Below are 16,990 nucleotides of genomic sequence, written 5' to 3'. Positions count from 1 at the left end.
ATACCACATCTTCTCTTTTATATTTTCGGCAACTTTTACACATATATACTTTTAACAAGCAAGTGAAAGACGAATTATTAGCCAGAAATTCGTCGAATATTTTAATTTAAGCAAGAAGAATTGACCAAATATTAATGAGAATAATTCAATTAAACCTCTATAATTGAATGTCTTTTTTGGTTACTACATAGGGTTGTAAAAGCGTTGACCGTGTGCACATTTTTAGAATGAAACGCTTCCCCGCTTAATACAAAATGTACTTCGGTCAAGGCTTTTACACCCAAGGAAGTTAGAAAAAGAAGCATTCAATTCTTAAATAACAGACTACGGTTTAAGTGCTGCTACTTATTGAAGGTTAATAGTTTTAACAGATATATGTTTAACTGAAACAAAAATTTACCAAAGGTTTTGCCGAAGTAAGTGTAGAAGTTGGTCACTGTAACTTATGCTAATCGGAAGTATAGAAACCAATGCTTCAGTTTGGCTGTACGCGATGTATGCAAACTAGACTGGTACCCGGCCGTTATTTAAATTCTTCATAATACTTGTATATTCAAAGAGATACTGTCTATTTTAAGTAGGGAACCAACCTATACCATGCATATGAAATCGAAATCAAGTTCGTTCGAAATAGGGACGATAAATCTAATTGCTCATGTAGTGAAAGAGATGCGCTCTCTACACCTTGAAGAAATATTGCAACATATATTTGAGGAGTCTGTACTTACAAAAATATGTACCCCGTTGCAGGTCAGGGTTCATAACTAACATAACCTTTCGAAAGTATATATTAAAACCTTGTTCCAATCGACCTGATTCAGAATCAGTTTTTTGATTTATAAATTAAAAAAAGATATGGGATGCATGAAACATTTTCCACTGGACCTTTAAACCAAATAGTAATAATGTTGGCCCCTAATCCTCGCCTAACTCATGGTAGTGATGTTATAGTGCAACATAAGAACATAATAAAAAAAATTATAGTCGAACAGACTTGACTCATCAGATTGATACAAATAGACAACATCTAACAAAGAGTAGACCAACACAACAGAAAGTAAAGATCCAAGTACTCGCAGTTATTGTCAGCTAGTTCAAATCCAATAACAACCAATGAAGTAAGAATAAAATAGTCGACTTCTAGTGAATGAAATGGTGTTAGGGTTATGGCATCAGGAGATGAACTGCTAATATAAAAAAGAAGATATGGTATGGTTGCTAATGAGACAACTCTCAACAAGGTACCGAAATAACACAGAAATTAACAACTATGGGTCACCGTACGGCCTTCAACAATGAGCAAAACACATACCGCATAGTCAGCAATAAAATGTATTCAATTCAAACGAGAGAACTAGCGGTCGTATTCATGTACATTTAATGAACGAAAAACAAAATTCGACAACATATGATAACACACCAACAAACGGCAACCAATGAATTACAGGCTCCCGACTCAGGACAGACACATACATACATTCTTGTATACAATTTGGAAATTAGTATGGCGTTCATTATCACTGAACTAGTATATATTTGTTTAGGTGCCAGCTGAAGGACGCCTCCGGGTCGGGAATTTCTCGTTACATTGAAGACCTGTTGGTGACCTTCTGCTGTTGTTTTTTCTATGGTCGGGTTGTTGTCTCTTTGATACATTCCCCATTTCCATTCTCAAATTTGTATACAGAATGTGGCGGGTTTTAACATTTTAGTTGGATTTCAACCCTCCCAAAACCTAGGAAAGTTGTTTAACAGTACAAAATAAGAACGAACTATAAAAATCAGTTAATATAGGCTTAACTCATAAGAAGAATACAAATAGTAATACATCTAACAAAAACACTGAGTGGACCAACCAGTGCCAAGTCCATATATTATTTAGAACAAAACGGTTTTTTTTGCTGCAGAATGCTGAAAAGAAAAATGGAGTACATCATTTTAAAATATTTTTATTTTGTGAAATTTTAGTAACAAATTTGAAAATCTTTGATGGTCTTTGTTACATCGTATGAATATATAACATTGTAATCTGTAGTTTTAAGAAGTCTTGTCCTAATATTCATGACGTATTAAAATAGATTCTTCACGAACAAATCGAGAAAATAATTTGTTTACTTCTTATGAACCATTAGATGTACACATAATAGTCAGTAGACAAGCTTTTCACTCTTAACATTTTTATTTTATCATTTCTTGTTGTTTCGAAAATGAGTTATTTTCTCCCAACTGCCCTCAAACATAGACGGAACACTTTGTTGGAAGGATCTGTCATGCAGTCGTAGGTTGTGTCATACCCATACAGCTGTCCACACATTTCACATGTCTTCTCAAATTCCTCAAGCGAATGACTACTTGGTTTATTTCTGCAATAATAAGTATTTGTAAACATATATATGTTATAAATAATACAAAAAAGCAACCACAAAATAATACCAAACTTTTAATTTGAACAGCAAGTAAACTTTTTAAGTATTAGAAATATACCAACCAATTCACACTGTCTGATTCCCCCCTACCCGTTATTATTTATTCAAAGTTTGTCAGATGATTCAACAAGTATATGTATTTGTTGTGACTTTGCTGATGTAATTATGGACCTACCTTAATTGAAACTATAATATTGATACATGTATTTTTGCCAAAACTGACACACAAATTTTGGACAGTACGATACATCGCACCCCCTATTAACACCTGACTTCCTTACGAAAACAACGAAAGAACAGCTATAAACAGAAAGGCCACTAATTAAAAAGAAAGACTTTTGTTCGAGGAATGAGGAACTTGTTCTTACAAAATGCATATACTTTAAATGAAAATTTCGTCTGCTAATCTGACAAAACAGCCGTCGGACGTCAGAGTAATCTCGGACTATATGTCATTGTACAATTTGCAAAAATCAGTACGTCAAAATAAACCTCACAGACAGAAGTAAATTTGAAACAATTCCAGCGATTCAAGCTTCAGCCTCGAAAAACGGAAACCAACAACAGAATTACCGTTATCCGTCAATAATAATTTGTTTTTGTGATAAATTACGACAGTTTGGACTTCTGTATATTCTGTAGATCTCGTTCCTTAATCTACAAGTATTAAAACCACATACTTTACGCATTGTAAGAATAAGTATCCACATTGCATCTGAAAATCTGAACTAAACAGTCTCACTATAAAGGGGTCTTTCATTCAACTTACTTTTAATTACATGTAACTAGTGAGGAAATCTACTTCATAAATAAAATTATAAGGATACAATTTAGGTAATATTTATTATAGATATAATCCACAATCGTTGATACTTGAAACCATAAGCACGACAAACACTTTTCAATAATAGAAAATATCAATCTAAAATTCTATTAAAAAAATATTATTTATATATTCATAACAATCTTGCCATTTATATCTGGATTTTTTAAAACGTTAACAAATTGTAAATTAAAGTTATACCTCCTAAATACATGTTTATCTGGTAAATATAAGTCATCCGAACACAAATTATAAAGGCTTTGACGCATTCCCCATTTGTATGCTTAATTTTATTAAATGTTGATTGATTTACGTTCCGTGGGAAACATACAAAAGATGAAGACCAACGGGAGTTACACATCATATTAAAGGATATTATTTACCCATCATTTCCGGAAATTTGTACATCGTACATGCATTAGAATATTTGCACGTCATATAAGAATATTTGCAAATCATATAAGAATATTTGCAAATCATATAAGAATATTTGCACATCATATAAAGGTGTGTGCATATTATATAAAAACAAGTGCACATCATATAAAATTGACAAAAATGACACAGAAATTAACAATTATGGGTCACCGTACTGCCTTCAATAATGAGAAAAGACCATACCGCATAGTCAGATAAAACAGGCCCAGAAATGACAATGTCAAACAATTCAAACGAGAAAACTAACAGCCATTATTTGTACATACAAAAAATAACAAGATAGTTTTGGCGTTCCATAATTACGGACGAGATCATCTGGACCTCAACAGGAAAAGGGTATGTTGTCCAGGAGCAAATATGTTGCCCTTCATTAACAGATCAATGTATAACAATCTGCGTTAGTTGTAAAACATTTTTTCTAAACTAAGACTGTCAGGAGCAAAATTGAAACACCATGATTATTTCTGAGTTATAAAGACTATAAAAATATGACCAATAAAAAAAAGATACCAATGGACAGTAAAATGCATACCAGAGAGAAACTAATAAAAGCATTTAAAAATTAATAAGGACTCTTATACAAAAACACGAAGCCGCGATGAAATTATCTACTTATAAAAATAAAATATTCAATTTCAGATTTTTGACTTTGAAAACATTTGCACGAAATTCTTGATATATAGTGACGGGGAGTTCTTTAAACAGACAGCAACCCGATCAAAGAGCAGACAATTGCAGAATACGTATGAAGCCTTACCTTCGTACTAAAGTCTCCAGTGGATTCCCTGTTGAAAAATTTGTCAATAACTGTGTGATCACGAAACATATAACGATTAAAATACCCTGAAATGATAAAACACAATAATTTAGACTTCGCTGTTTTAGTTTTGTGCTATAAGAAACATGTCACTATCATATCTTATAGTGATAGTAATATAATGCAACAGATCGTCTGTACTATTTTAACTTGTTATACATGGTCCAATGACACATTTATCGTCCTTTGGTTTTCGTTGTCCCAAGTCCCTAGTGTAAACAGTGTATAACTTGCATGTTTTATTTGATACACTTTCCCAATTTATTTCTTGATATTCAATGCATGAAATATTAAGTAGGGGGATGTTATTACATGTCAAAAATATTTGGGTGCTGAATCTTTATGTTACAGTACTTGCAACCTTAGGCGTTACTGTTTGACGTGAACTTGACTGATCGGTGAATGATCGGTGACGGATGTTTGACTGATCGATGACTGATCGGTGATCGGTGACCCATAGGATCCATCAGATAAGTCAAATAACCTATGTAGGAGTTACCGTGACAACGGTCATCGATCGATCAGTAAATCAAATTTATGCACGGATCGGACGGATACGTATATATTTCAAATTCTTATGTAAACCGAACTCAACAGTGTTTACGATCCATGAACGCGGACCTCGACGAAGACACCATAATTTACACGTTAATTTGGTTGCAATAAAAAAGTAAAAATAGTATAACAGTTATATTAAATTCTTAATTAAAGCGTTAAATTGTTTCTGTTGATTAATAGTTTTGTATTAAATATTGTAAACATTAGAAACATATATAATATATAATATGTCTCAGTTAACATAAACTTCTACCTACGAGAATGCCGATAATCCGCCATTGAAGTTTTGAAGTTTTTATAGTTTAGAAATGGTCGCTTTTCATAAAATTAAAAGAATGTCAGATACATCATATTTAAATTTCATCCGCATTGTTTAAAACTACCAAAACAAATCTATTTATTTAAAAAATGACACTGTTTCATTTGAAATCAGTTATTTCCAACAACTCGAGATAAATATTCTCATTAGAATTGAGATATACAAAGAATTAAGATACTTAAACTATTATTTTGTGGAATAAGAATGCAGTTATTTAATATTTTGATAAAAATTATCAACCGCAATATTATTTCAGTACTTTTTGTTCATCAGGATTGGTTGTTCTTCATAAATTATGTTTACTTTAGGGAAAAGGATATTAAATTTATGTACGTGTTGCGTAAAATGCAAATTTTTCTTCTCATATTTGAAAATATTGTAACTTCAATTTCAATATGTTGCTATAAATTCTTTTTATTGACAAATTTTGTATAAAATTTGAATATTTGAAGAAGAAGTATCTTTTTACTTTTAATTTTGTTGAACCAGAATGCAATCATTTCTTCATTTGAATGGAAATTATTGACCACAATTTGATTTTTTCACTGTATAAAGTTTAAAATTAATGGTTTGTTCCTAAAGTTTAAAGAATGTCAAAGAAATCATACAAAATATATTCACATAGTTTAAAATATCCAAAATTGTTTTTCTTTTTATTGAATAAGCCTACGTTAAGGAAAAAAATATTTAATTTTAGTACGCGTTGCCTAAAATGCAAATATTTCTTCATTTTACTAAAAATTATTTACCTCCATTGGATTTTTGTACTTTTTATAGAATAAAATAGGTTTTATTTCATAAAATTAAAAGAGTGTCAGAGAAATCATACTTAAATTTTATTAGCATTGTTTAAAATAACCAAAATTCTTCTTCTTTTTATTAAAAATGATGCTACAATGTATTTTATTTGAAATCAGTCATTTTTACCATCTTGAGACAAGTCATCTAATCAGAATTGAGATATACTGAGAATTCAAATACTTAAACTTTATTTTTTGTTGAATAAGAATGCAGTTGTTGATTTTTTTTTAGACAAATTATTAACCGTGACATCATTTGAGTACTTTTTGTCCATCAGAATTGACTGTTCTTCATAAAATATGCCTACGTTAAGGAAAAAAAACAAACTTTTGTACGTCTTGCCTAAAATGCAAATATTTCTTCATTTTACTAAAAATTATCGACCGCCATTGGATTTTTGTACATTTTATAGAATAAAATAGGTTTTATTTCATGAAATTAAAAGAGTGTCAGAGAAATCATACTAAAATTTTATTCGCATTGTTTAAAATAACCGAAATTCTTCTTTTTTTTTATTAAAAATGATGCTATTTTATTTGAAATCAGTCATTTTTACCATCTTGAGACAAGTCATCTAATCAGAAGTGAGATATACTGAGAATTTAAATACTTAAACTTTTATTTTTGTTGAATAAGAATGCAGTTGTTGATTTTTTTTTAGACAAATTATTAACCGTGATATCATTTGAGTACTTTTTGTCCATCAGAATTGACTGTTCTTCATAAAATATGCCTACGTTAAGGGAAAAAAAAATAACTTTTGTACGTCTTGCCTAAAATGCAAATATTTCTTCATTTTACTAAAAATTATTGACCGCCATTGGATTTTTTGTACTTTTTATAGATTAGAATAGTTTTTTTCATGAAATAAAAAGAGTGTCAGAGAAATCATACTAAAATTTTATTCGCATTGTTTAAAATAACTAAAATTATTCTTCTTTTTATTAAAAATGATGCTATTTTATTTGAAGTCAGTCATTTTTACCATCTTGAGACAAGTCATCTAATCAGAATTGAGATATACTGAGAATTTAAATACTTAAACTTTTATTTTTGTTGAATAAGAATGCAGTTGTTGATTTTTTTTTTTTAGACAAATTATTAACCGTGATATCATTTGAGTACTTTTTGTCCATCAGAATTGACTGTTCTTCATAAAATATGCCTACGTTAAGGAAAAAAATATTTTTTTTGTACGTCTTGCCTAAAATGCAAATATTTCTTCATTTTACTAAAAATTATTGAACGCCATTGGATCTTTGTACATTTTATAGATTAAAATAGGTTTTATTTCATGAAAGTAAAAGAGTGTCAGAGAAATCATACTAAAATTTTATTCGCATTGTTTAAAATAAGCAAAATTCTTCTTCTTTTTATTAAAAATGATGCTACATGTGTGTATTTTATTTGAAATCAGTCATTTTGACCATCTTGAGACAAGTCATCTAATCAGAATTGAGGTATACTGAGAATTTAAATTCTTAAACTTTTATTTTTGTTGAATAAGAATGCAGTTGTTGATTTATTTTGATACAAATTATTAACCGTCATATGATTTGAGTACTTTTTGTCCATCAGAATTGACTGTTCTTCATAAAATATGCCTACGTTAAGGGAAACAAAAATAACTTTTGTACGTCTTGCCTAAAATGCAAATATTTCTTCATTTTACTAAAAATTATTGACCGCCATTGGATTTTTTGTACTTTTTATAGATTAGAATAGTTTTTTTCATGAAATAAAAAGAGTGTCAGAGAAATCATACTAAAATTTTATTCGCATTGTTTAAAATAACTAAAATTATTCTTCTTTTTATTAAAAATGATGCTATTTTATTTGAAGTCAGTCATTTTTACCATCTTGAGACAAGTCATCTAATCAGAATTGAGATATACTGAGAATTTAAATACTTAAACTTTTATTTTTGTTGAATAAGAATGCAGTTGTTGATTTTTTTTTTTTAGACAAATTATTAACCGTGATATCATTTGAGTACTTTTTGTCCATCAGAATTGACTGTTCTTCATAAAATATGCCTACGTTAAGGAAAAAAATAAATTTTTTGTACGTCTTGCCTAAAATGCAAATATTTCTTCATTTTACTAAAAATTATTGAACGCCATTGGATTTTTGTACATTTTATAGATTAAAATAGGTTTTATTTCATGAAAGTAAAAGAGTGTCAGAGAAATCATACTAAAATTTTTTCGCATTGTTAAAAATAACTAAAATTATTCTTCTTTTTATTAAAAATGATGCTACATGTGTGTATTTTATTTGAAATCAGTCATTTTGACCATCTTGAGACAAGTCATCTAATCAGAATTGAGATATACTGAGAATTTAAATTCTTAAACTTTTATTTTTGTTGAATAAGAATGCAGTTGTTGATTTATTTTGATACAAATTATTAACCGTCATATGATTTGAGTACTTTTTGTACATCAAGATTGGCTGTTCTTCATAAAATATGCTTACTTTAAGGAAAAAAATATTTAATTTTTGTACGCGTTGACTAAAATGCAAATATTTTACTAAAATTTATTGACTGCCATTGGATTTTTTGTACTTTTTATAGATTAGAATAGTTTTTTTCATGAAATTAAAAGAGTGTCAGAGAAATCATACTAATATTTTATTCGCAATGTTAAAAATAACCAAAATTAGTCTTCTTTTTATTAGAAATGATGCTATTTTATTTGAAATCAGTTATTTTTACAATCTTGAGACAAGTCTTCTAATCAGAATTGAGATATAATGAGAATTAAAATACTTAAACTTTTATTTTGGTGGAATAAGAATGCAGTTATTGATTTATTTTGATACACATTATTAACCGTCTTATCATTTGAGTACTTTTTGTCCATCAGAATTGACTGTTCTTCATAAAATATGCCTACGTTAAGGAAAAAAATATTTAATTTTTGTACGCGTTGATTAAAATGCAAATATTTCTTCATTTTACTAAAAATTATTGACTGCCATTGGATTTTTGTAATTTTTATAGATTAGAATAGTTTTTTTTCATGAAATTAAAAGAGTGTCAGAGAAATCATACTAATATTTAATTTGCATTGTTAAAAATAACCAAAATTAGTCTTCTTTTTATTAGAAATGATGCTATTTTATTGGAAATCAGTTATTTTTACCATCTTGAGACAAGTCTTCTAATCAGAATTGAGATATACTGAGAATTTAAATACTTAAACTTTTATTTTTGTTGAATAAGAATGCAGTTGTTGATTTTTTTTTAGACAAATTATTAACTGTTATATCATTTGAGTACTTTTTGTCCATCAGAATTGACTGTTCTTCATAAAATATGCCTACGTTAAGGGAAAAAAAAATCACTTTTGTACGTCTTGCCTAAAATGCAAATATTTCTTCATTTTACTAACAATTATTGACCGCCATTGGATTTTTGTACATTTTATAGATTAAAATAGGTTTTATTTCAAGAAATTAAAAGAGTGTCAGAGAAATCATACTAAAATTTTATTCGCATTGTTTAAAATAACCAAAATTCGTCTTCTTTTTATTAAAAATGATGCTATTTTATTTGAACTCAGTCATTTTTACCATCTTGAGACAAGTCATCTAATCAGAATTGAGATATACTGAGAATTCAAATATTAAACTTTTATTTTTTGTTGAATAAGAATGCATTTGTTGATTTTTTTTTAGACAAATTATTAACCGTGACATCCTTTGAGTACTTTTTGTCCATCAGAATTGACTGTTCTTCATAAAATATGCCTACGTTAAGGAAAAAAACAAAACTTTTGTACGTCTTGCCTAAAATGCAAATATTTCTTCATTTTACTAAAAATTATCGACCGCCATTGGATTTTTTGTACTTTTTATAGATTAGAATAGTTTTTTTCATGAAATAAAAAGAGTGTCAGAGAAATCATACTAAAATTTTATTCGCATTGTTTAAAATAACTAAAATTATTCTTCTTTTTATTAAAAATGATGCTATTTTATTTGAAATCAGTCATTTTTACCATCTTGAGACAAGTCATCTAATCAGAATTGAGATATACTGAGAATTTAAATTCTTAAACTTTTATTTTTATTGAATAAGAATGCAGTTGTTGATTTATTTTGATACAAATTATTAACCGTCATATGATTTGAGTACTTTTTGTACATCAAGATTGGCTGTTCTTCATAAAATATGCTTACTTTAAGGAAAAAAGTATTTAATTTTTGTACGCGTTGACTAAAATGCAAATATTTTACTAAAATTTATTGACTTCCATTGGATTTTTGTACTTTTTATAGATTAGAATAGTTTTTTTCATGAAATTAAAAGAGTGTCAGTGAAATCAAACTAATATTTTATTCGCAATGTTAAAAATAACCAAAATTAGTCTTCTTTTTATTAGAAATGATGCTATTTTATTTGAAATCAGTTATTTTTACCATCTTGAGACAAGTCTTCTAATCAGAATTGAGATATAATGAGAATTAAAATACTTAAACTTTTATTTTGGTGGAATAAGAATGCAGTTATTGATTTATTTTGATACACATTATTAACCGTCTTATCATTTGAGTACTTTTTGTCCATCAGAATTGACTGTTCTTCATAAAATATGCCTATGTTAAGGAAAAAAATATTTAATTTTTGTACGCGTTGCCTAAAATGCAAATATTTCTTCATTTTACTAAAAATTATTGACCGCCATTGGATTTTTGTAATTTTTATAGATTAGAATATTTTTTTTTCATGAAATTAAAAGAGTGTCAGAGAAATCATACTAATATTTTATTTCGTGTTGTTTAAAATATCCCAAATTAGTCTTCTTTTTATTTAAATTTTATAGGCTTCGATTGTGACAGGAATATATATATAGAAAGTCCTTGATTATGATAAGTTTTTGTTAATGAATTTTATGATGATAACAAGGATTTGTATAGCTATGCAAATCCTTGTTCTAATTATACAAATCGTTGTTTTCCCCGAGTATATTTGGAAAATAAAAAAATCAAAATCGCGATGTAGACACCGTTTTAAAACCCACCGTGTTTAAAAATATATAACCTAAATAAAACAAAAATACCATTCTTTAATAATAATATTTATGTTAGGTTTTATCTGTACATTTCTTTTCAGTAAAACTTTGCTAAATTATTATTATTAAAGCAAAATGTATCATCATGATCATTGAACGTTCGATTTTCACTAGTCGCCATTTTAATAAAACTAAACGAAACTAAGATTCCGTAATTTGCATTATTTGATCATGTGACGTATTACAGGTCAATCCGTCATCAAAGGTCGATCGGTTCTATCAGTCCGATCAGTCCGATCAGTCAATTACTTTTACTATAAGTCTGACGGATTGCTGACGTGAGTTTGACGCGAACTTGACTGATCGGTGACTGATCGATGACCGCTGATTGATCGCTGAAATAGTAACGCCTAAGGTTGCAAGTACTGTAAGTAGTGAATTGGTCCAGTTCTAAAAGGTCAAATTTTATCACGTCTGAAGCTGTCAAACTGACTTTTACACCCCCTTAACACAGAATTGTCAATATTTTGAGTTAGAGCTGGTAGAAGTTTCTATAATTTTGATATTATTTGTCTCACTGGTAGTACACTACACTGTAAAAATCTTTTTGAGAAAGAGCAGGTGCGATTTTTTTAATTTGAATTTATTGTCTAAAAGAAATGCACTACGAAATAACTGTGTTCTCGGGCCACATGTCTAATCGTTGCAAAATTGCAAATTGTTATTTTAATTATATTCATTTATTCCTTAAACTCTTCCAAATTTTGTGTAAAGTATGTACCTCTTAGTATTTTTCAGTCAAAATTGACGACAATCGCAAGGCATTTCCAAAATGTATTTGATTTCAATCAAAGTGCAGCATTTTCTGTTTAGATGAGAGGGTGGGGAACGGAGGGGCAATTCTATATCCCTTCCCTACCCTTTGTTGTAATCTGTTTTGTCATTCAAATACATTTGTCATTGAGTGTTTTGTTGCAGGTAATCTGACACCTCTAAAGTACTAAGAAACTATATTATATTGACGTTAATGAAGATTCCGCTATTTTAAATAGCCGAAAGCAGTCACACGGCATACCAAAATAGTATTTCTTCTTGTCAAGATGCAACATTCATTACTGTATTTTAACAGGTATAAAAAAAAGAAGATGTGGTATGATTCCCAATGAGACAACTATCCACAAAAGACAAAAATGAAACAAACATTAACAATTATAGGTCACCGTATGTGTACATTTTGAGCATACAAATATAGTTATTAGAAATAAATGTTCATTTTTGTGTGTATGAAACAGTGCGCTTCGGTCAACGCTTTCACACCGGAATTAAACTGAGAAAAGAAGGACTGGAATGATTAGTTTGTGTCTTTTTTTGTTAAAGAGGCACGTTTCCGAATGAAATTCAATATTGTTTAGCTTTTTTTTTTGTTATTTATAATCAGATATTTAATTCAAAATCAAATCAGAATATAACAGTAGTATCTGTATTTAGTAAGGTCCCCTTTTACATAATGTAACATAAATTCTCTTACCTGTAATTTCATTGTCAAAGGATGCTCTAGTGACCAAGGACTGTCGTTAAAGTGGGAACTATACCTTGTGAAAAATAAGAAGAATAACGAACGTCTTATACGATTTGAGCAGTTCGATAAAACCATCCCGAATAGTCGTTCTTATGACATCATAACAGACCGAAGACAATATGGGTACTTTATAAAATCAAATATTCAATCAGTATTCAGCAAAATTATAGGCTACATAATTGCGACTATTGTTGGTAAGTTGACCAATTCATTAACACTTATCAAAAATAACGACATCCGATTCATCGTTATGTTTGGTTCATCGACTTTTTAAAAATATGACTATTGAATTTATAAAATAATTTCTTTAAATAATGATGAGAACGTTTTAGGCCATTGAGTTTCCATTATGCACGAACCTGGCTCCAGTTTCTTCATCCCTTAATAGTCAATAATTTAAGATACCAGATAAGCTATATTCATTATAATGTAATTGATTGCGTAAAATAACGTGCACATATTTGTGTTTGTTATGTCGATTATATCTAAATCTTTTAAATTCGTTTCTTTTAAATATTTGAAATTATCATCTCAATGTTGTAAGATCTTGTAAGGTAATAGTTTGATTATGATCCTAGAATTTTAAATTGTTTTTTTGGGATTCAGAATTGTTAAAACAACACGGCATAAATACGCGTGCGCTTGAAACTCTTACTAAGCTTGCCGGTACGGATTTAGGAAGAACAAGGGGGTTACTTCTGCATTGTTTTCATTTATTGGGGGATTATATCTTTATAAAAACTTTTTTAAGAGCATGTGACCGCAATAGCTTCAATCAAACATCATGTTACAATGTCGGCTCAGATGGTGTCATTCTAGTGCCCGTAATAGCTGCAATGCACCATCATATTACAAATACAAATAAAATTGAGAAAGGAAATGGGGAATGTGTCAAAGCGACAACACCCTGACCATAGAGAAGACAAAAGTCGGCTCAGCTGGGGTCGGTCTAGTACAAAGCCGGGTTCATATCGTTATATCACATCAAACATGTTCTCTATTTGACATTATTTATGTAATATTTGCCACTGAATGTTAAACACCAATCAATTATCAGACTTACAATGGCTTTGCTATTTAGTGAGATAATTAAAGTCATAATGACACTAGATATTTTCCTTTCGTAAAATTTATTACGCTTTTAGATTATAAATACCGGACGTGGATCAACTTTTGATGACACGCACTTGACCTTTTAAGACCAATGAACCTTTATAGACCAATCGGTCATGTCACGTCAACAAAAATATTTACAAGCACAGTTCGTTTACTTTCATTATTCCAATTGAACATTGTACTTTTATTTTTGTAATAACAAAATAAACAAAACAAAAAAATATCAAAAGTGGCCAGTTTGTATTATGATTGAAACAGGATTCCTACGCTGAAGTGAAACACAATCATGTAACCTTGCCCCTTATAAAGCCTACATCACCATCGTCTTTTTGGTAGAATGTCACTACGTCGAAAGCGGAACGACATTATCAAGAGCGGAGTTATGAGTTAGTGGGCACTGGGGAGCCGGGTCCTCCTATGAAGCTTCTACATTTGTAATAGGGTAAATGCTTAGCCGTTTCTAATATCGCCCAAAAACATTTCCCTGCTAGGTAGCACCCTCATTTTATAAATTCTGGATCCGCACATGAATATTAACGTACTTGATGGAACATTGTACATATATCAGTATTTTACGCATACGTTTAATGATTATAATCGTAGTTGAAATACTATGCTGTTTAATTTTGACAATTTTTACAGCACTAAAGCTACTGAATTCGACAAAAGATAAGCCTTTTGAAGAAAATGGACTCTTGCAAAGGTTATTTTTAACACATGCGACAAATGCTTAATATGAGAATGACGGGATGCAGCAGTCCATTCAATTATTCAAAATATCCATTTCATGATTCAAAATTGGCTAATTTTTAATTTTCACGAATATTTTGGCTTTTAGGTCCTCGGTATCCCCTCTACTGGTCATTGCTTCACAATCTACTTGTTATATCTATTATCAGAGGATGAAGGATAGCAAGAGTCCGGTGAAAATAAAAAAAGACAACGTAGAGGATTTTAATTTATATATATATATTGGTATTCAGGACGTCCATACATTGATTCAAGGAATTTCTGTTGAAACTACTTAGAAAAAAAACCACTAGTTTATCCTCTGAAACTAAATTACTATATACAATTAAAAAAAAATAAAGAGTGCTCCTATTTTTTGTTCTGATGTTTATTTAAATATTTGAATAAGCAAATTTACAGATCTAACATTGTTGGGTTCAGACGTGTTCTACACCGCTCATTACTCTGGTAACAAGAATTTATCAACTGGAGTTGTTATTTCACTAGACCAATAATTTGCATCACAAGCTTGTTACTATATATTTTGCATTATGTCTGTAATGTTTGCCGCTGGTCAAGAAGCAGTTACAGGGAAATACATGTTGTATATATATATACCAAACATTTGCGAAAGCAAATTTACAGATCTAACATTGTTGGGTTGATGTTTAGACGAGTTGTATATATATATATATATACATAAGTACGTCTGAGTCAGTGACAACCCTACAACAGATGTATCCATCGGATCGCCATCAATGATAGTGAAAGATATTATGGAGATAATTGTGCAAATCGTGATACAAGCATGACATTTGGTATAGAGGTTGACTAAACGATAATTAAAAAAAATCAGCTGCTGGCCATCAAAATTTTTAATTTTTTCAAGATGGCCACCGCCCATTTCAAAAATGGCGTCATATCCAATTCGCTACATTCCGTTAATTCTTTGAAAGCTGTGCTATAGGTATAATCTAAAGTTAATTTTGATAAAACGTTAATAATAGTTCCAAAAGTACGATAAAACAATACATAAATGACGAAAAAGTGACTTCCGGTTAAAAAATGGTAGCATTTACGTTGAAAATGGCTACATTTCGTAAATCCTTTAAAAACTGTGTTTTAGGTATAATCCAAAGTAGGATTTGATAAAACGAAAATAACAGTTCCTAAAGTACGATGAAACAATACTTAACAAAATAGTGGAAACAAAGTTGAAAATGGCTACATTTCGTAAGTCCCTTGAAAGCTGTGTTGTAGGTATAATCCAATGCAAATTTGATAAAAAGTAGATTACTGTTCCTAAAGTACGATGACACAATACATACACGACGAAAAAGTAACTTCCGGTTCCAAAATTGCGACAAAAACGTTTAAAATTTCATTATTTTTTTCATTTTCATTTTCTTCTAATTTAAAGAGATATCGTTTAATTTGTTAAGTTCAAATACCTAGTTTGGTTAGAAAATGCAGTTTTCACTCCGTATAATAATCTGCCAACACACAAACACGTACAAGGTAGGCCAGAACGGAATCGTTTACAGTTATCAAAAACGCTGGATTGTTTGCATCCGCGTTTCCATAGTTTCTGATACGAGGGTGCAAATGCAACCAAAGAAGTCCATGTTGGTTTCCAACTGTCAGTGTTCGTTTTTCTTTCATCCAAACCCAGTGTTCATGACTTGGTACGTGTACCTGTCGAATGCACACATCCGGTTGAGACTATCTTGATGTGCTTCTCTTTCGATGTGCTCCGGAAGAGAACTTCTTGTAGGGAGAATAGCATAGTAAGGGCGCTGCTTCCTGACCAATGATTCAAATCGTGCCTTGTTAACAGCAAATGTTGATGTTGCCGTACATGATGCAAGCAAATGCTTCTATGATGTCCATGTATCTGTCTTCATACAAAACTAAAGCGAGCAACAACATCCTTTACATCGGGAAATAATTCCAATGTCTGCCAAGCTGACCTATGCACTTTCCCACCAAATGCTGACACAGTATCACATTCACAGAATGCATGGAAGGAAATATTAGCAGCTGCACGTAGACCAAGCACATTTGATATGTCATATACATGAACACATCGAAAGTATTTATTCCCGCAAAAACCTATCCACACTTTGTCCATACCTAATACTGCGAGACCTGCAATCCTAATACTACTACTTCTGTATCAGTACTACTTAGAATTACTTTGATCAGCCATTTTCAGCAGCAAACTTATCATTGACACACATACGTGTATCTGCTTGTTCTTGGTTAAAAGGGATAGCTGGGAAGTATCCGCATTGAAATTGCAAAGAATATTGCACCTTGAGTAACATAAACGTTTTTACAAGTCTTCAAAGTAGCAATTCTGT

General features: G+C 30.2%; 1 protein-coding gene across 1 annotated transcript; it reads right to left on the bottom strand.

Moving 5' to 3' along the window:
• Positions 1–1,933: 1,933 nt before the first annotated feature.
• On the bottom strand, positions 1,934–12,865 carry LOC134684017 (uncharacterized). Its single transcript, XM_063543314.1, has 3 exons — positions 12,732–12,865; positions 4,445–4,530; positions 1,934–2,363 (listed from the first exon to the last, which is right to left on the bottom strand). Exons 1-3 carry the CDS (start codon positions 12,855–12,857, stop codon positions 2,213–2,215), a joined length of 363 nt encoding a protein of 120 aa, XP_063399384.1. The 5' UTR covers positions 12,858–12,865; the 3' UTR covers positions 1,934–2,212.
• Positions 12,866–16,990: the final 4,125 nt, after the last annotated feature.

The sequence above is a fragment of the Mytilus trossulus genome, chromosome 9 (assembly GCF_036588685.1).
Source record: "Mytilus trossulus isolate FHL-02 chromosome 9, PNRI_Mtr1.1.1.hap1, whole genome shotgun sequence".
Classification (NCBI taxonomy): Eukaryota; Metazoa; Mollusca; class Bivalvia; order Mytilida; family Mytilidae; genus Mytilus; species Mytilus trossulus.
This window is presented reverse-complemented; position numbering and strand designations above follow the sequence as displayed.